The 21278-nt window shown below is 38.5% G+C and overlaps 1 protein-coding gene across 1 annotated transcript; it reads right to left on the minus strand.

Moving 5' to 3' along the window:
* Positions 1-18597: 18597 nt before the first annotated feature.
* LOC141724311 (transcription factor MYC2-like) lies at positions 18598-20982 on the minus strand. The gene has a single exon (XM_074526403.1). The coding sequence runs from the start codon at positions 20804-20806 to the stop codon at positions 18920-18922; it is 1887 nt and encodes a 628-aa protein (XP_074382504.1). The 5' UTR covers positions 20807-20982; the 3' UTR covers positions 18598-18919.
* Positions 20983-21278: the final 296 nt, after the last annotated feature.

Raw genomic sequence — 21278 nt, forward strand, 5'->3', positions numbered from 1 at the left:
CCCAGAGCAGCCTCCTTCTCCTCCCGCCGAGCCTGCAGCAGAAGCTTGACGACTTTGCCATTTGTTGGCATGTAATTTCCATTTCTTTCTTTTTAGTATTGTCTGAACTCAGCCTTTTGGCTAATTTATCTTGTCTATAATCTGGATGACTTTGATTTGCCCCCCCCGGGGTGTGTTTTCCCGGGGTTGTTTAATATGATTGTGCTTTTCTTTATTTTCTTTGTTATTGACTTGTGTATGTTAGGAAATTTTCAAGGTATACATGGGCTGTGTTTTTGCAGTCCCCGGGGTGGGGTAAAAATATTTAACTTGTAGAAACTTTATAAGTACTCATGGGTTGAGTTTTTATAGGACCCCGGGCAGGGGTAAATTTCCATTTGATAGAAATTTTCATACACGCGGGTTGTGTTTTTCCAGACCCCGGGGTGGGGTAAAATAGAAATTTTCTAAGTACACATGGGTTGTGTTTTCGCAGACCCCGTGGTGGGGTACAATAGAAATTTTCTAAGTACACATGGGTTATGTTTTTAAATCTGATGGTAGATATATAAGTAACATAATGAAATTGATTCAAATTATGGGACGCTTAAATCAGAGTTTTTCATTCATATGGAGAACAAAAATTATATTCTGGGGTGAATGGCAATAGCGTTTATATCAAAATATCATAGTATAAATGTAGAGGTGTTCCCAGAATGTGCACCTTTCTCTTACTGGTAAAATTTCCTTAGCCGGGTTCCGTGCGAGGTGTTGGGGACCTCGGTCCCACTGAGGTAGCTCAGCCTGTAAGTTCCCGGCCGGAGCACTTCCTTGACTATGTAGGGGCCTTCCCAGTTCGGCTGCAGTTTCCCTTGGTTAGTTGGGTCCGAGGCTTCGGTGTCCCGGAGTACCAGATCTCCCACCATATATTCTCTTATTTTGGCCCTCTTTGCACAGTAGAGTTTTGTTTTTTCCTTGTAGCTTTCCATTTTTGCTACAGCCCGGTCTCTTACTTCATCCAGGAGTTCGAGGTTGGTTTTAAGTCCTTCTATGTTGGAGACTTCATCAAAGTTGACCATTCTGTGGGAGGGGGATCCGATTTCCACCGGTAGCCGGGCCTCTGTACCATAGGCAAGCTTAAACGGGGTCTCACCGGTTCCAGTCCGGGAGGTGGTTCTGTATGACCATAAAACCTTCGGGAGTTCATCCGGCCAGTTCTTTTTAGAATCTTCCAGTCTCTTTTTTAAACCTCGGAGTATGGTCATGTTTGTGACCTCGACTTGTCCGTTTCCTTGTGGATGGGCCACGGATGCTTTCTTGTGCCTTATCCTGAGCTCCTTGAGATAGGCTTCAAAATCTGAACCCACGAACTGCGGCCCGTTGTCCGAGATTAAAACCATCGGTATTTCGAATCTCATCACAATTAAATCTACGAATTTGATGCAGTCTTGCTGATTGATGGTCCTCATAGCCTTGGCTTCTGCCCACTTAGTCATATAATCGATCGCCACCAGCACGTAACGAAGATCCCCTTTTGCTCGAGGGAAATGACCCATGATGTCAACTCCCCAGACAGCGAATGGGATCGGGGAGAGAACGGACCCGGGGAGGCTCGAAACTTGCTTTGGCACATTGCTGAACTTTTGGCACTTGCTGCATTTCTTCACATAGGCAACTGAATCAGCGTGGATTGTGGGCCAATAGTAGCCTTGTCTGATGACCTTGTAGGCTAGAGCTTTAGCGGCTAAATGATCTCCGCAGATTCCCTCGTGCACCTCCCGGAGACAATAATCTGCCTAATCCGGATCAACACATTTTAAAGTCGGGGCAGAGAAAGTTTGCTGGTATAGCTGATTATCTTCCAGAAAGAAGCGGGCAGCCTTATACTTGAGGTACCGCGCTTTGTTCTGGTCTTCCGAAAGGGTCCCGTCCTTAAGATAAGCTATATAAGGAGTCATCCGGTTGTCTGGGCTAGTAACACATAATACCTCGGGCCGATCGGTGCTGGGTGCTCCGAGCTCCTCGAAGTAAACCAAGCTGTTCAAATCTGAAGTATTCTGGACGAGCTTGGATAGCTCATCTGCTTTCGCATTTTCCTCTCTGTTTATCTGCAAGATGGTTGGGTCCGGGATGGTTTCCAGGATTGCCCTTACCATTTCCTGATACCGGGCCAGTTTGGGATCTTTTGCGATATATTCACCATTGGTTTGTCTTACCACAATATGAGAATCACTATAAATGGTTAAAAGCCTTACTCCAAGGGATTTGGCTTACCTGAGTCCGGAGAGGAGAGCTTCATATTCAGCCTGGTTGTTTGTTGCTTTGAAGGCGAAAGTTATGGCCTGTTGGATTATGAACCCGCCCGGGCTGGAGAGGATCAGGCCAGCTCCGGACCTCTCGGCTGTTGCCGAACCATCAACATGTAATGTCCAAGAATCTTGGTCGCTAGCCTCTTTTTCTTCTCCGGATTGGGGTTTAGGTGTCTTCGGGACTTCAGGAAAGGTGCATTCCATGACGAATTCGGCCAAAGCTTGGGCTCTTATAGTTGTCCTCGGGACAAATTTGATATTGAACTGGCTCAATTTAATTGCCCAATTGACTAATCTCCCAGAGGCATCTGGCTTATGGATGATTTTGCGAAGTGGTTGATTAGTGATGACCTTGATTTCCCGGCCTTGGAAATATTGCCTTAGCTTCCTGCTCGAGTGTACATGAGCCAGGGCAAATTTCTACAAGTTTAGGTACTGAGTTTCAGCGTCCTTCAGGACTTGACTTACATAATATACCGGGCTTTGTGAACCATTTTCCTCCCGGACGAGTGCAGAAGATACCGCTCTTTCTTTAGCTGCTATATAGAGATAAAGAGGTTCTCCGGGCTTTGCCTTTGATACTACTGATTTTCTGTGTATTCATTTTTCCAAGATCTAATCTGTTTACTTTCAGATTTTGCTCTGATACCACTTGTTAGGTATGAATACAACACAGAGGGGGGGGGGGTGAATGTGTTTTGGCTTAAATGTTTACTTTTTGGTTTTGCTCTGAGTTTAGCAGTTGATTGTTATCAATGATTTTGTGGAGTAGATGTTAAACATAAATAACAATGTAAATATGTAGAACAAAGATCTTCAAAACTCACTTAATTTTATATTAAAAATCAAGCAGTGTTTTGCTACAAAATCTCTAAGTTCTTCTTTTAGAACTTAGCTTCTTTCTTGAGAGAGAATACTAGATTTTCTATCTTGCTTCTCTCATACTGACTAAGGACCAGTGTTAACTTTATAACTCAGTTAACTGTTGGTTTACACAGTGTGTAATAAACATGCTATTAGCTTTTCTAAACTGTCACTTGTCATTTCTATTTATAAAAAAGCAAATCTTCCATTTCTGGCTTAGCATATCTTTAGCATCCCGTGTTTACTTTAATCTCCTCTATCAGTTAATCTTTATCATTAATCTTGCACATCTCTCAAGCTGCTTTTTATAGAATTGTCAATCCAGCTGTGTGAATTGTTTGTTGATTTGCAACCTTGGATATTGAACTGTTCTGCAATTTTGTACTTAGAGAAATTTCTTCACTTCGAGATCTCCAATTAAGCTGTAGAGAACTCGACATCTCGATAGGCATGTTGGCTTGTCGATATCTCTGAAACTTCATTGTTGACTTGACTTATCGACAACTCTGAGTTCTCTAGTGAATTTTGGTTTATCGATAACTCAGAGTTCTCTAATGGACTTTGGCTTATCGATAACTCAGAGTTCTCTAATGAATGTACACTTGTCGATATCTCTGAGTTCTTGAATGGGTATCTGACTTATCGATATCTCCAATAGCATTTCCTGAGTTCTCGATAGACAATTCCTGAGTTCTCGATAGGTCTTTCTGAGTTCTCGAATGACTTCTCTATAACACTAATTCTGTGACTTATAGAGATCTTGACTTAGAATATTTTTCACCAAACAGAATTATTCAACTCCAAGCTTCTTAATAATTCTTCTGAGGCATGACCTTCTTGATCTTCTTCCAGATAGAATTCTTAGGCTTTACACTGTTTAGAGAAAAATGCTCCAGTCTGCTCCATTTACATTTTACAGACATTAAGTGTTACAAGTATGAATTACAGAGTAAGGTTATAATACAACTAAACTTAGGGTTGTCAGTATGACTTAGTCTTGTTATGATACAGGCATGTCTTGCACAACAATCTCCCCCAATTTGTGAGAAGATTGCTTGTCACAGATTCATGCCTGTTAACAAGACTAACCCCAAGTTAAAAGAATGAAAATAAAATGATAAAAAAGCTGACACAACACTTGTACAATGAATATTTGATAGTTTACAATATTAAGTAAAGACTGAGCTGTCTGATTCTTTCTCAATTATGTTCTTAATTTGCACAAGTATTTCCAATTCTTTTAGGATGGGGGTGTCAGTTAGAGCCTCTATTAGCTTCAGCAAATCTGACTTAGGATAACTAGCTAACATCCCTATCCTGTATCTTGACAAAGAGTCGGCTTTTATATTCAGAAATCTTCCATCCTTTGATATTCTTCTTTAGCCTGCTGCCTTCAACTCTTCTGATCTTCTGATATACTCAGATCATAGATGTTGATGATATTATTAGCTCCAGTAATATTTGACATCATCTATTATATATTATAATCAACCCCAACTTGTTCATTAAGAAATTATACACAAGTTCTGATTGATGATGTCAAAACTTTATCCAAATGCAGAAACCAAAACCAATCTTCCCATCAGGTCTTCTTTTGTTGAGTTGCATTTAGATTTATTCAACATCCATTAGCTGTTTTGGCATTTAGATATATTCTCCCCCTTTTTGACATTATCTCCAGGAAGAAAGATCCAGCTAAATGCACATTGTTCAAGCTGCTGTCATTGTCCATTTAGAACACTGTCTGCAGCTCCAAGCTTCATTGAGATTCATGGTGATGAGTTTAAAAAAATAGAAGTTTCACTTAGATTTGCAGAATTTAGTCTGTTAGTGATAAAAGTCCTAAGCTCTCTGTTCTTTTGAATAAGTAGTCTCACCAATTCTCACTGCACTAGTCTCATGACTTTTGAGAGTCAGAGTTCCCTCACAAGGATTACTAAATCCATACATTCACCTACCTCTCCTTTTTCCAGGAAGGATCCTGCCTCTCTTATTCTTTGTTTTTCACTCAATCTTTTCTCTTATCCTCACATGAAAGGCTCAAATGTTGTTTGACCTACAGAAATAAGAGGTGGCTGAGAAGAGATAATCTGTGATCATATGATTAGAGGAAGACCATATAGGGCTAATCATACTCATTTTACCAGAAAAATATGAGTGCATAAGCATCCATGACTGGGGTCACAGTTTGACTCACATATTGCTCTGTGGTTGTGACAGTGTGTTGTCCTCCACTTGTAGTGAGAACCTCCATTGGAATTGGAGAGGATTTGAATGGGTTACTGTCATGTACACCAGCCTCAAACCTTTGTGCACCTTGCAGAGCACTGTCACATAAATGTGATTAGATTGCCCTTCTTATGACATTGTCATAGGCAATTATTCTTCTAGCTTTGACTGCCAAGGTAGCTTCTGCTAGAGTTATGAGGGGAGTTGTTCCTTCTTGAGGAACCTCCAATTGAATTGGAGAGGATTTAGATAGCTCTCCCTCAAGAGTACTACCCTCAAACCTATTCATCTGTGAAGATGATTGTGCACATGAAGGTGCAAGAGTGACCATGGGGTCTTCAGTAAAAACTGATGAAACCCCCATGTTTGTGATGTTATCATCAAGGTCTACCCCATCTAGTAGCCTCTCACCATCTAGATGTTGGTTCTGGGTGGTGAGCACAGTTTCATGAACCATGTCACTTGAGTGTTGGTGCACTTGAGAATCAGATTCAAGTGCTCTATATGATGAAGAAATTTGGGAGATTAGAGAAGTTTGCTCAGTTGTGAGTGTTGGCAGCTCCCCCTGAATGGATGTGGGAGCTTCAAGTGATGTGCCTTCACTGTGTGTGCCATCCTTATTTCTTCTACCATACACTCTAGGTACAGGTTGTGCTGACTCAGGACAAGATACATTGGGGTGAATGCTCTTTTCAATAGATACACCCTGTTGAGAGGATGCATCTAGTAACTGTTTACTCCCCATTTGTTCAACTGTGCCCTTTTGGGAGGACACGGAGGTGTCTAGAGTGGTCAACTCTGGTAACTTACTCTTCTTTGGTTTTTTGACCAAGGGTGACTCTGGTTCAGTTTGAAGTGTTTCACTCTCATTTACAACAACAAGGGTTGGTTCCTTTCTCTTCTTTTTACTCACTTCAGTCTTTTGAGAGACTAAAGTGGTTGGTTTTCTAACATCTAGTGGTGTAAAAGAAAGGGTTGCAGCCTTGGAAGGTCCCTGTTGGTGTGCCTGTGTTTGTGCTTCCACAGGCTCAGGAACCATAGCTGAACTAGCAAATTTAGGAGCCCTCATGTCTTGCATGGGGTTAGGATAAGTCCTGAATCTCTCCAACATAAATGGAGTGATTCTGAGACTTACACTCACCTTATTCTTTGAAGTAAGTGAGCCAAATATGATTTTGGACACTTGCTTGCAATTGCCAATTCTACTACTATCAATACCAGCTAACAAATGTATGTCATTGACTTTATGAGCTAAAGTAGACATAATAAACCTTGGCAAAAAGATTTCTTTACCTCTATTCTTCAAAGGCATAGTAAGCCTGATAGCCAGCTCCTCCAGAATTAGACCTCCAACATTCAGATGCCTGTTGTGAGCTATTGAGAACACCAGCTTCTGCACCACACTTGAGATGTTGTCAAAGCCAGTTTTTCTGTAAGTGAAAGCCCTCACTACAGAATCAAACACAAAGGACCATTCCTTCCTAAGGTTTGTTCTGTTCAGGCTTGCCAAGTTGATTGAGCCACTGTAGTTGATGAAGTCCATGAATTCACTCAGCTCATCTACAGTTGGCATCTCTCCATAATTCTTAGTTGGCAATCCCAGGGCTGTATTCACATCAGCAGCTGAAAACTCAATTTTCTGGCCTCCAATTGTGCATGTGACCACCATAGAAGTGACATTCTCTAGAACAACTGTCCTAGTTATAGCTGATGTCCAAAATTCATGAAGAACGTCCAAATACAGCACAGGACTTGCAGTTAAAGCACTTGCAATGTAGGATTCAGAAAAAAACTTCACAAACCCCTTGAAACTATCAAGGGCTTGGTTAGCATCAAGAAAAGCAATAAAGTTAGTTCCCTTCTCTGGAATGATAGCTCTAACAATATTTTGTGCCATTGTAGTGATTAGAAGTAGTGGTTAAGAAAAAGTCTTGAGAAAGGAGCAAAAATAAGAGAGAAATCGACTTTTGTCTGAAAGCTAGGTCACTTGAGATCTCGAGAAGGTGTAAGTACAGTGTGTGTAGCGAGATGTCTGGGTATTTATAGAAAAAGTAAAATACTTATCGAGAAGTCAAATAAACATTTGATATTAAACTTATCGAGAAGTCAAAGATAACTTATCGAGAACTCTGATAAATACCCAGTTTGTCCGAAAATGGACTAAAAATAATTCTAATTTATTTGAATTGAATCAAATTAAAATCAGAATAAATTTTCCAAAAGTATTTGTCTAAAATAATTCATTGAATTAAATTATTTTAGTTATGAGTTATTAATAAGTCTCAAAATATCCTTGTCGAGAACTCTGTGAATTAACACTAATAGAGAATCTACATGGTCTTATTGATAAGTCATAATAGAGCTTATCGAGAAGTCATTCGAGAAGTCTGTAAATAGACTTATCGAGGACTCACTCGAGAACTCTAAAATGACTTGTCGATAAGTCATTTTGACTTATCGAGAACTCAGTTCTCTATACCTTTGAGTACTGTTATTCTGCCTTGTGTTAATTTTACACATTAAAGATGTAAATTGACAACTAAGCAGTTTACTTATAATTTGAAGTATTCTAAGTTAATTTTTGAGTTTTTAAAGAAAAATAAATATACAGAGATTCTGAAATATTTATAATTCATATTTCAGTTAATTTCCAATTAAATCAAATTAGGTTGATTTATTAGAAATTAATCTGCTGCAAAACATTAGCTGAGTTCTTGCCTTAGGATGAAGAATTGAGCATTCCAATTTCACTCACAAGTCTAGCGAAGGTTGCTTCATCCAAAGGTTTAGTAAAAATGTCAGCTAATTGTTTTTCTGTTGGAACAAAAATGAGCTCAATGGTACCATTTGCAGCATGTTCCCTGATAAAATGGTACCTAACATCAATGTGCTTTGTTCTAGAATGATTAACTGGATTAGCTACTATAGATATGGCACTAGTATTGTCACACATAATAGGAATTTTGTGTAACATTATACCATAGTCCATTAGCTGATTTCTAATCCAAAGCACTTGAGCACAACAACTTCCAGCAGCTATATATTCAGCCTCAGCTGTGGAAGTTGACACAGATTGTTATTTCTTACTATACCAGGACACAAGTCTTTGACCAAGAAATTGACAGCTTCCATTAGTACTTTTCCTATCAACCCTGCATCCAGCAAAATCTGCATCTGTGTATCCAACAGCTTCAAAACCAGTTCCCTTAGGATACAATAATCCCAAGTTTGGAGTTCCCTTTAAGTATCTGAAAATCCTTTTGACAGCCATCAAATGTGATTCCTTTGGATTGGCTTGAAATCTGGCACATAGACAAGTAGCAAACATGATGTCTGGTCTACTAGCAGTCAAATACAGCAATGATCCAATCGTCCCTCTATAGCTTGAAATATCCACACTCTTGACTTTCTTGTCTTCATCCAACTTGGTTGCAGTAGACATTGATGTAGATGCTGGTGAGCTATCCACCATACTAAATATCTTCAATAAGTCATTCACATATTTGGTTTGGCTGATGAAAATACCATCACTTCTTTGACTAACTTGAAGGTCAAGGAAGTAACTCAATTCTCCCATCATGCTCATTTCATACTCACTCTGCATTAGCCTAGAGAATCTTTGACAAAGCTTTTCATTAGTAGATCTAAAGATGATATCATCCACATAGATTTGAACTAGGATCATATCTTCACCATGCTTCTTGTAGAAGAGAGTCTTATCAATGGTACCTATGGTAAAACCATGTTTGAGTAGAAATTCTAACAGTGTGTCATACCAGGCTCTTGGTGCCTGTTTTAATCCATATAGAGCCTTAAGTAATTTGTAAACAAAGTTAGGAAATTCTGGATCTTCAAAGCCAGGTGGCTGTTGCACATAAACTTCTTCTTCTAGTTCACCATTAAGGAAAGCACTCTTGACATCCATTTGATACACCTTGAAATTTGAGTGTGCGACAAATGCCAGAAAAATTCTTATTGCTTCTAGTCTTGCAACAGGAGCAAAAGTCTCATCATAGTCAATTCCTTCTTCTTGTGAGTAGCCTTTAGCAACCAGCCTTGCTTTGTTTCTAGTAACAATTCTATTTTCATCCATTTTGTTCCTGTACACCCACTTAGTTCCAATTATGCTTCTGTTCTTTGGTGCAGGGACTAATTTCCAAACTTTGTTTCTCTCAAACTGATCCAGCTCCTCCTGCATGGCACATATCCAGTCAGGATCCAATAGGGCTTCTTCAATTTTCTTGGGCTCTACTTGAGATAGAAAACATGCATGTAGGCATTCATTAGCAGTTGCACTTCTAGTTCTCACACCAGCAGAGGGATCACCAATAATAGCTTCTACTGTATGACTCCTATCCCACTTTCTGGTGTGTGTCTGTTGACTAGTGCCTTCATCATTTTCTTCAGTATTACCATGACTGTCATTTCCATTTTCTCCTTCTCCCCCTGAGTTTGTGCCATCAAATTCAGGTGTCTGAAAAGAGCTTTCATTTCCATGATTTTGTTCAGAAGTTTCTTCATTTGTCACTTGTTGTGTCACAACTTTATCTTCCTCATCAGAATCACTATCAATGGTTAGATTTTCAAATGCAAGGGCTTCAGCATCATTTACATCAAGGCATTTTAAACCTGGACACTTGTCATCATCAAAAGTCACATATGTGCTTTCCATAATTTTCTTTTGATCAATCATATAAACTTTGTAGGCTGTTCTTTCCAATGAATATCCCAGAAAAATTGCTTCAAAAGCTTTAGAGTCAAATTTTCCCACATATTCAGAGTTATCTTTTAGAATATAACACTTGCTTCCAAACACATGTAGATGTTTCACTGTAGGCCTTCTGTTAAACATGATTGAGTAAGGTGATTTTCCATGAGCTTTGTTGATGAGATATCTGTTTTGAGTGTAGCATGCAGTATTAACAGCCTCTTCCCAAAAACTAGTTGGCAACTGAGCATCTTGTAGCAAAGTTCTAGCAGCTTCAATTAATGTTCTATTTTTCCTCTCAACTACTCCATTCTGTTGAGGTGTTCTAGCTACTGAAAATTCTTGAACAATGCCTTTGCTTTTGCAGAATTCACTTAATGTTGAGTTTCTGAATTCTGTTCCATTATCACTCCTCAATCTTTTCACACTAACTTTTCCTTCAGCTTGCTTCTCAATTTTCTTGATGTGCTCAATTATAATGTTTGGAGTTTCATCTTTAGAGTACATGAACTCAACCCAAGTGTATCTTGAAAAATCATCAATCATGACAAGGGCATATTTGTTCCTTGAAATGGACAAGACATTTACTGGCCCAAATAAGTCCATGTGAATAAGTTGCAGAGGTACACTTATAGAATTCACAGATTTTGACTTGTTCTTTTCATTTTTCCTTTCTGACAAGCTTCACAAACTTCCAGTTGAGCAAATTCCAGATTGGGCATATCTCTCACAAGCTCCTTCTTAACTAGGGTGTTGATTGCTTTGAAATTCAAGTGAGATAGCTTTATATGCCACAGTTTGCTTTGTTCTTCTGATGCCTTGGTGTAGAAACAACACACTCCTTCCTTATTTGTTGAGTCTAAGTCTGTAACGAACAAGCTTCCCTTTCTTACTCCTTTAAGAGCAATTTCACCAGTCTTTTTGCTAATAAAAGCATAATCTTCTTTGTTGAAAACAACTTAAAAACCTCTGTCTGCAAATTGACTAACACTTAGAAGATTTACTTATAATCCAGCAACTAGTGCTACATCTTCAATGACAACATTTCCAGTAACAATCTTGTCATATCTCATTGTGAATCCTTTGCTGTTATCTCCAAAGGTCACCAAAGGGCCATCCATCTCCTCAAATTGTGATAGCAGGGCCTTATCACCTGTCATATGCCTGGAACATCCACTATCAATGATCCATATGACCTTCTTTCCTTTGACCTGCACACAATGAGGATTAATTGTTTTTAGCTACCCAAGCTGTGTTGGGCACTTTCTTCTTGTTAACTGATTTTGCAGAAGTAGAATGAGAATTTTGAGATAAAATGGAATTCATAGACTGTTGTGCATTTTCCCTTTCAGATACAGAACCAATTTTTGATTCTATGAGATCAATTCTCAATTTATGGCAACTCTTCATCACTTTCATGTTGCAGGAAATGCAGTCAAACTTGTCACAGAATGAATAGGGATCATTAGCCTTGGCTTCTTTGTACTTGCAGACTCCTTCAGGTGGATTGCTAACAGTCTTTTTACAAAGATGAGTTAGGTGATTCATTGATCCACAATTCTCACACCTCTTTCTAGGAGCATCTGCAACATAAGCAAAATTATTGCTTTTGTTTATCCCAATCTTTCCATTTCTATTCTTCTTTTTCTTTTTGACCTGTTCAGCTTTAATCTCCTTCACAGGCTCCTTAGTTTCTTGATTGGCTTTTGGTGTTTAAACAGAGATGGAAGACTGAGTTTTCTCATCATTTTCCTTTTCCTTGTCCTCATCAGCTATCTCCTGTTTGATGATCAACTCTTCTTCACTGAAGCTCACTTCACATGCCTTGAACAAATGTGATTCAACTTTCTTCAAAATAATTGGAACATCTTCAGTTTCAGTTGATTTTCCTTTGTTACTGACATACTTCTTATTGTTGTTCAAACCCTCATAGTCAAGACCAATGGCAATATTTGCACAAGGCTTGTTCTTTTCATGATATTGGCCAATCAACTCAGAAGCATTTTTGAAGGATTTCAGCTTCACTTCATTCTTCTCTAGCCTTTCTCTCAACACTGCTTCAATTTCACTTGCACACTTTAATTTATTCTTTAAGTATGTAATTTCTTGTTTAGCAGCATCAAGCTCAACCAGCAATAATTCAACCTCTTATTTTTCACTCTCAAGTTTTTCATTGATCTTCTTCAATCTGCTAACTTCCTCATTTGAGGCAACCATGCTTGTATGAATGTGGAACATTTCTGTGCTCATCTTTTCAACAGTTTCCTTATATTGACTCACATTTAAATCAATTGTGGTAAGAGTTGGTACCTGTGATTTAGATGATGAAGAATCTCCTTGCTCCAAGGCCATGAATGCATAGTTTCCAACTTTTTCATCTTCATCATTATCTGAATCATCCCAGCTCTTGCCCTCAGCAATATAAGCTTTCCCTTGTTGCTTCTTTAGAAGAGCATCATGCTTTGCTTCCAATTCAAGATAGGCTTTATCTTTCTTTGCCTTCTTGGGTTTCCTACATTCTGTAGCAAAATGGCCCAACTCATCACAGTTAAATCACCTTATTTTTGATCTATCAACAGATCCAGTTTTGTAGCCAGTTTTGCTATCAGGAGTGTGCTTCCCTTTTCCTTTCCAGCTGCTGTCTTTGTTGAAGGACTGTCCTTTGCTCTTGAAAAATCTTGGTTTCTTTACTCTAATATTAGAGAATTTTCTAGACAAGTAAGCCATTGATTTGTCTAACTCATCAAGCTCATCAAGAGTGTAGAACTCATCTTTTTCATCCAATTCCAGTATGACTTGCTCTTCAGTGTCATTGACTCTTTTCTCACTTGTAGAAATTGCTGGAGTTGGGGATCTTTGCTCATCATTAGAAGTATGGCCATCATTCACAATCAGTGCACTTGAACCATCCATTACATATCCTTGACCGGCCCTTAATGACTTCTTTTGAATCATTTCAAGTTCATAAGTTTTCAGAACCCCATAGAGCACTTCCAGTGTGATTCTACTCAGATCCATTCCTTCTCTAATTGCAGAGATTTTCTATTCCAAGTGATCAGGGAGAGTAAGCAAGAACTTCAAATTCACTTCTTCGACATCATAAAATTTATCATGAAGCTGCAAGTCATTTATCAGCTTATTAAACCTTTCAAACACATCAGTAATACCCTACTTTGGTTTAGCCATAAAACCCTCATACTGAGAAATCAATATCCTTCTTTGATTTGACCTAACCTCCTCAGTTCATTCACAAAGTATTTCAATCTTTTCCCAGATCTATTTAGCAGTGTCACAGTTGACAATGTTATTATACATTACATTGTCAAGTGACTCAATTAGTATCAGTTGCAAATCACTGTCTAGGGAAACTTTCTCTCTTTCAGGTTCAGTATACTCAGAAGGATCCTTGGGAGCATAATGAGCTGGAATAACCATATTTCCATCTGTGGTTTCCTCAACTCTAACTACAGGAGTGAAGGTCCCATTCTTGAGGATACCAATGTAAAGATGATTGGCCATTCTTATAAACAGCAACATTTTCTTTTTCCATAAAGTGTAATTGGCCTTATTAAAGGGAGGAATATTGATACTACTGATTTTTTGTGTATTCATTTTTCCAAGATCCAATCTGTTTACTTTCAGATTTTGCTGTGATACCACTTGTTAGGTATGAATACAACACAGAGGGGGGGGTGAATGTGTTTTGGCTTAAATGTTTACTTTTTGGTTTTGCTCTGAGTTTAGCAGTTGATTGTTATCAATGATTTTGTGGAGTAGATGTTAAATATAAATAACAATGTAAATATGTAGAACAAAGATCTTCAAAACTCACTTAATTTTATATTAAAAATCAAGCAGTGTTTTGCTACAAAATCTCTAAGTTCTTGTTTTAGAACTTAGCTTCTTTCTTGAGAGAAAATACTAGATTTTCTATCTTGCTTCTCTCATACTGACTAAGGACCAGTGTTAACTTTATAACTCAGTTAACTGTTGGTTTACACAGTGTGTAATAAACATGCTATTAGCTTTTCTAAACTGTCACTTGTCATTTCTATTTATAGAAAAGCAAATCTTTCATTTCTGGCTTAGCATATCTTTAGCATCCCGTGTTTACTTTAATCTCCTCTATCAGTTAATCTTTATCATTGATCTTGCACATCTCTCAAGCTATTTTTTGTAGAATTGTCAATCCAGCTGTGTGAATTGTTTGTTGATTTGCAACCTTGGATATTGAACTGTTCTGCAATTCTGTACTTAGAGAAATTTCTTCACTTCGAGATCTCCAATTAAGCTGTAGAGAACTCGACATCTCGATAGGCATGTTGGCTTGTCGATATCTCTGAAACTTCATTGTTGACTTGACTTATCGACAACTCTGAGTTCTCTAGTGAATTTTGGTTTATTGATAACTCAGAGTTCTCTAATGGACTTTGACTTATCGATAACTCAGAGTTCTCTAATGAATGTACACTTGTCGATATCTCTGAGTTCTTGAATGGGTATCTGACTTATCGATATCTCCAATAGCATTTCCTGAGTTCTCGATAGACAATTCCTGAGTTCTCGATAGGTCTTTCTGAGTTCTCGAATGACTTCTCTATAACACTAATTCTGTGACTTGTAGAGATCTTAACTTAGAATATTTTTCACCAAACAGAATTATTCAACTCCAAGCTTCTTAATAATTCTTCTAAGGCATGACCTTCTTGATCTTCTTCCAGATAGAATTCTTAGGCTTGACACTGTTTAGAGAAAAATGCTCCAGTCTGCTCCATTTACATTTTACAGACATTAAGTTTTACAAGTATGAATTACAGAGTAAGGTTACAATACAACTAAACTTAGGGTTGTCAGTATGACTTAGTCTTGTTATGATACAGGCATGTCTTGCACAACAATCTCCCCCAATTTGTGAGAAGATTGATTGTCACAGATTCATGCCTGTTAACAAGACTAACCCCAAGTTAAAAGAATGAAAATAAAATGATACAAAAGCTGATACAACACTTGTACAATGAATATTTGACAGTTTACAATAATTAAGTAAAGACTGAGCTGTCTAATTCTTTCTCAATTGTGTTTTTAATTTGTACAAGTATTTCCAATTCTTCTAGGATGGGGGTGTCAGTTAGAGCCTCTATTAGCTTCAGCAAATCTGGCTTAGGATAACTAGCTAACATCCATATCCTGTATCTTGACAAAGAGCCAGTTTTTATATTCAGAAATCTTCCATCCTTTGATATTCTGTTCTTGCCTGCTGCCTTCAACTCTTCTGATCATCTGATATACTCAGATCATAGATGTTGATGATATTATTAGCTCCAGTAATCTTTGACGTAATCTATTATATATTACATGGCATCGTGTTTTTCTTTCCACAGGTCCTTTGTCGCCTGAATCTGTTCCGGGGTCATGCTTCCCCAGGGGTTGGCGGGAGTCCCGCCGTGCTTATGGGCAGCTTTCTCGATAACTATTCTCTGGTCTCCTGGTTGGAGATTTTGAGATGGAGTCTGGGTTATGGGGGGCCCTTCATCCAGATCTTTCATATCTCCATCCCTGGGTTGGGGTGGAGGCGGAAGGAAAGAAGCAGAAACGACCGCTTTGCTCTTTCTTGTAGTCATGGTGGGGGTATGGTGTTCCAAGTTGCTGGGTAGGGTAGAAGTTGCGGATATGGACACCAACGGACGGAGGTTCGCCCCTCCTTCTAGCGCTAATGATAATCCCAAATCACCCCGGGGCCTTCTCCTTGCTGGGCCCGGACTCGAGCTCCGTTTGGACAGAAATGGCGGCGGCGTGCGGTGTAGCTGTAGGGTGGGAACCTACAAAACAGAACCGGAGGGGGGTGGCGTCCCCGCGGCACCTCCGGTGTGAGAATGAGAAAGGGTTTTAAGGAGAAAAGGGGCAAAACGGGAATTATGCGAGTATATTTATGGTGTATACGTGTGTGTATGTAAGTATATGTGAGGGAGAGGGTGTGTAACCTGTAACCTTCCTTCTGCCTGCCTTTTATAGCCCCCCTACTAGGGTTTAGGGGTTTGTACCTTTTAATCTGGACCGTAGGTGTGCCTTTTGGACTGTAGGGGATGTGGACGCCTGGGATGCGTCAGGGTACTATCAAATCCGGACCGCAGGAACGTTCTGGATCCGGGGTACCTGGACGGTGGTGATGTTACCACGCGTCCTGAGCCCTTCAAGGTTATAGCTGAATACTCCCTGGACTCTTGTAATTGGGCCCTGAGCCTCTGTTATTGGGCCTGTATTATTATAGGCTATCAAAACTCAAATTCGAGCTCAAACTTTTATCGAGTCACAAATTTTGTTTATGTATCATCTCATTGACAAAAAGGTTACTCGCCAACATGTTCACGAATAGCTCACAAACTATCATTCAACAAAATTTTGATTGCAAACAACTTAATTTTAAAACTCATTATCACAATTTTCAAATTTTTGCATGAGTTTTAATTATTATTATTTTTAAATTAATAAAAACAACAAATTAAAATTTTGAAAAAATATAGGATGAAGACCCTAAATAACCATATTTTAATAACCGTGATCCAAAATACCCACCAACATTTTAACTGGCCCAAAATACCACCATATACCCAACTGCGAGTATGAAGTATCAGGGTGATACGCAGTATGAAGTATCAGGGTGATACGCCACTGACAGTGAAGTACCATGAGTGATGCTCCACTGACAGTGGAGTATTGGAGCTAATACTCCTTTCCCAGTGGGGTATCAGGGCGCCTACTCCACTATTAGTGGAGCATCATGTATTTACATATTTTTTTGATTTTTACTTATAAATTTTGTTTGATATCTTATAATTTTTAATATTTTAAGATTCAAAAAATAAATAAATGATGTTTCACTGACAATGGAATATCCGCGCAGATACCGGGCCTGAAACTCCATTGTAAAAGGAGTATCATCCCTATACTTCATTGTCGTATATCTAATACTCCACCGGTAGTGACGTATCTAGTCCGTATTTTGGGCCGAATATTTAAAAATGGGTATTTTGGGTCAAGGTACCTCAGATTCCGATTCAATTATATTTATAGAGTAATCATCAGGGACACAAAAAAAATATAATTTTCATTTAGTAAATGATAGTCTGGTTTTTAATATTGAATAACTAACTATTTTGAAAACCGATTTTTTACCTGGTATTTTCCATATAAGTAACCTGTTTTATTTCTTTCTTTGGGGAAAGATCAGGAAACCGAGGGTTTGCAGCAATTATTAGCCAATCTTTCTCATTCTCATATATATACTAGAACTGCTGCATTTACTGTTGTTGCATTTGATACTGCAAAAGACACCGAAATATATGGAACTAAATGTAGTCGTACGGACCTAAGTAAAATTTTACTAATTAATATATTCTGTCTGATCAAAGAAGGCTATCTTTGACAATCAAAAATGCCTATAAACAGATTGGAATTTGGAATATAAAGTTTAAAGTGTTGAGAGGTGTAGTTTCTGATCAGTTACGAGAGTTGGTAGTGTTTTAAAATTTCAACACTTCGTGATTTACTCAAGCATTGCAGGTCAGAGTCAAACATGTTTGTATATATTGAGAAACTGAATTCATACTCTACAATTTGCAAAACTTTCCCTAACATCAAAATTTGGAGAAATTTGGTCAAATGTAATCAAGTTCTAAAATATGGTCCAAAATTTTGTGTCTCGTAAATAAATATGGTCTAAATTACGAAATACTAATATTTTTGATAACAAACTTTGTTTTTTTTAAATGAGGTGTTTGGATCAATTTAGGCATGTGTTGAACAAAGATAATACAACATCAACGGTTTGTTTCCGTTAATAAAATAAAAGTAGAAGTGCCTTCAACTATACTAGTACTAGAATATGAGATCAGGTAAACAATGTAGAAGAAAACTTGTAAGCAGCTTGTTAGTTGGTGAAATAAGACTTTCCAAGGTTCTCATTTAAAAAGAATGGAAGATACTTGCCCCCACTTGACTAGTTGAGGTTGAAGATAGGGAAAGGTCATGGAGCAGTGTGGTTGAAATCTCACTACAATGAGGCCCCATGCACATAAATAATTGGTCTACAAAATAAGCATGACCCTGCTCAGGAGATAGATAATTGGCACACCTAACTAGTGTACCACTTTTAACAAAACTTAGTGAGGGTGTGATAAATGAGTCTTTCATTTCCATGTGTTGAAAATAAAATTAAAACATGCACATGCCACTGTCCTACTAGTACTACTGCTTTTCATATCTTTTTATGTGAGGACACAATTCTTGCCTCTCCTGCATAAACAGTATCCACACATTTTTTTGTTTGAATTCCCACATATGCAAATCTCAGAAACAAAATCAATCATGAAATCTTGGAGAAGAAAATATATTATCGAATCGGAACGAGGGTATAATAGTATATTGCACTCGGTAAAAACATATATGCATCTTACCGTTATTCCAATAAATAGATTACAGGCAATAGTAGTATGTATTGTTGGAAATATATAAGGCAAAACATATTTCTTTTATTCGTAAATAGAGATGTATTCATACAAACGGTTGCCGAAACAAAATATGTTATCTGACTGACTTGAAACCGGTACATGAAAATTTCAGCAAGCTTCACAGGGGAAACTCAATATTGTTTGATCAGATTTTCACCTTGGCTGATCTGAATTGACTCCAATTATACTAAAATATAAGTTGTTGATTATAAAGAAGAAGGCTATATAGTAAACAGGAATTATTCTACAGGATTGTATATCATCTAGCTTCTCGGAGCCTTAAAACTTCCCAGACCCTCAATAAAGCACATTATTCCACATGTTTATACTCGTGTTTCTGCAACTCTGGCCATCAGTGCTAATCTAAGCTGATCTTGCGTGAAAAATCGACTCGCCATTTTCACCGTGGCCTGTTGAATCATTAAATCATTAACAACTGAAACGCTTGCATGGTGAACATCAAGATCCAGTTCTTTTAACGCTGCCATCAATTTAGCTGCCGGATGGTTCTTTTTACTCGATTGAATTCTAATCATCGCGTCCCAACCGATGATCTTCACATCGATATCTATGTCAGTTAACTTGTTTGATGACGATCGAAGATCTTGCCCTGTGGACGATTCTTTACTACTTAATTCCATTTTGAGTGCCTCCAGTTGGCTTCTCAACTCATCTTTCTCCATATCAGATGTCTGCAATTTGGATTTCAACTCATTTATGTAAGAAATAGCATCTCCGAGAAGTGATGCCTTGTCCATTTTGGATACATTTGGCACCACAGCTCGTAGTGCGTAGAATTTCTGGTTAAGTTTCTCCCTTCTCTGTCTTTCTGCCTCAACATGATTCAATGGTTCTTCTCTACCATTAGCTGGCTTCCTCCCACGTTTCCGCGGCTTCTTTTCTGGCTCTACCACTCGACTACTTTCAGCTTCTTTTACAACAGAAGCTTCCAGGTCCGATTGCTCTGAATCAGCTCCGCAGCTTGATTTTCCAACACCAGAAGATGGCAAAATCGCGCTTGAAGCAAAAGACATCATTCCCACTTCTTGACTGCTCCTTGAAGTTACAGATTTCTTCTTCTTGTTCTCCTCCACTATACCGAACAAATTACCATTTCCAGCACTACAAGAACTCCTCTTACTTTCCTCGAAATTAAGAATCTCTCCGAATTCAGTCTTACAGGAAATGGAATTAGAGTTCCCATTCCTAACATTACTACTGCCAACTCCTTCAAAGCCTAAACCCGAAAAATTCAGTTCCCTTGTCAAAACCCCGGGATTTTGAACATTAATAACACTGCTGGAACTAGGATTTTCTGTGAGAGTACTAGAACTGTGATTATTCTCAAAAACACTTTGTGTCGGTAGCTTGAACGGTATATCCTTAATTTCATTGTTAGGAACCAGAGACGGATCAGAGAGCCAAAGCGCGGACGGATCGGATTCATTATTTTCAGATTGTAAAGGCCAAGGGTTTGCGAATTCATTAAACAAAATCCGAACCTTATTCATAAGATCCGAACTCTGAAAAATTACTTCAGTGGAGCCGAGCTCCACTACACCGTTACTACACGGGATACAAACGATAGTTTGTAACCCGAACGTTTGTCCCTGGCGAGCTCGTTCACAGTGCGAGCTGGCCAGACGTTCAGGTCCAGCTACCCAAACTGGAGCTGAATGAAAAAACGCCTGGCCAGGAAGGCCAGTGTTGTTAACAAACGACTGAGTCATCGACACCAGAAAAAACCACTCCGTGTCGGTAACTTCTTCATCAACAGCTTCATCAGGCGAACCCTGAGACCCCGAGATCATGGAGTTAAGCTCCCTGAGAACTTTCTTCCTATGATCCATCTCAGAAACAGAAGTAGATTTGGTTCTCATTAATTGTTTCTCCTTGTCTTCGCCTTTATAATATCCGTCCCCCCAGCCAAGTAAAGACTGAGACACCGAATAATCAACAGCCGATGATTGCCAAAAAATGGCATAAGTCCAGCTCTCCTTGGCTCCTTCGATCAACGATTGTAACCGATGCTGTAAATTCTCCTGATTAAACGTGGCGGCGACAGATGAGGAAGGTTGATGGGGAGGTACAGCAGCCTGCGGAGGCCAAAAAGAATTTAAATCGGACGCCATGAAGGCGTCCGATGCATCATCTGTAGCTGCAGCAGCAGTTGACCAGAGATTCATATTAGAAGGGTTATAGTGTGTCATTCCATAAACACGGTGAATTATATGAAAAACGTGTGTGTTATGGCTTTGAGTTGAGTTGGTGGTGTGGGAAAGAAATGATTGATAATGAAGAGCAAAGGAGGAGGAGAATTTGAGTTTAAATTTGGAGTGAATTTGAGATGAATTGGACAAATGACGCGGGGACAGGGACTTTCCCGGACCACCAACGTCATTACACTTAGCTCTAACCGTCCACTTTAAATACAATGTTATGTCGGAGATAAATGTTTGAGATTTTTATTTAGATTGCTCTTACCTGTCAATTAAAATTATATAATATTGCTCTTAATGATATTATATCGTATCTTAATTGATTATTTTTTGTTTAAAGTAACACATCTGCATTGAAATCATCTTTTGTATATCATTTAAGGTAAGTTATCTTTCAAAGTCGACATGGGAGTAAAGAGTTTTTTTTTTTTTGAATAAGAGTTATTTAGTGGTATGTAATATA

This window comes from Apium graveolens, chromosome 5 (genome assembly GCF_009905375.1).
Source record: "Apium graveolens cultivar Ventura chromosome 5, ASM990537v1, whole genome shotgun sequence".
Taxonomy (NCBI): domain Eukaryota; kingdom Viridiplantae; phylum Streptophyta; class Magnoliopsida; order Apiales; family Apiaceae; genus Apium; species Apium graveolens.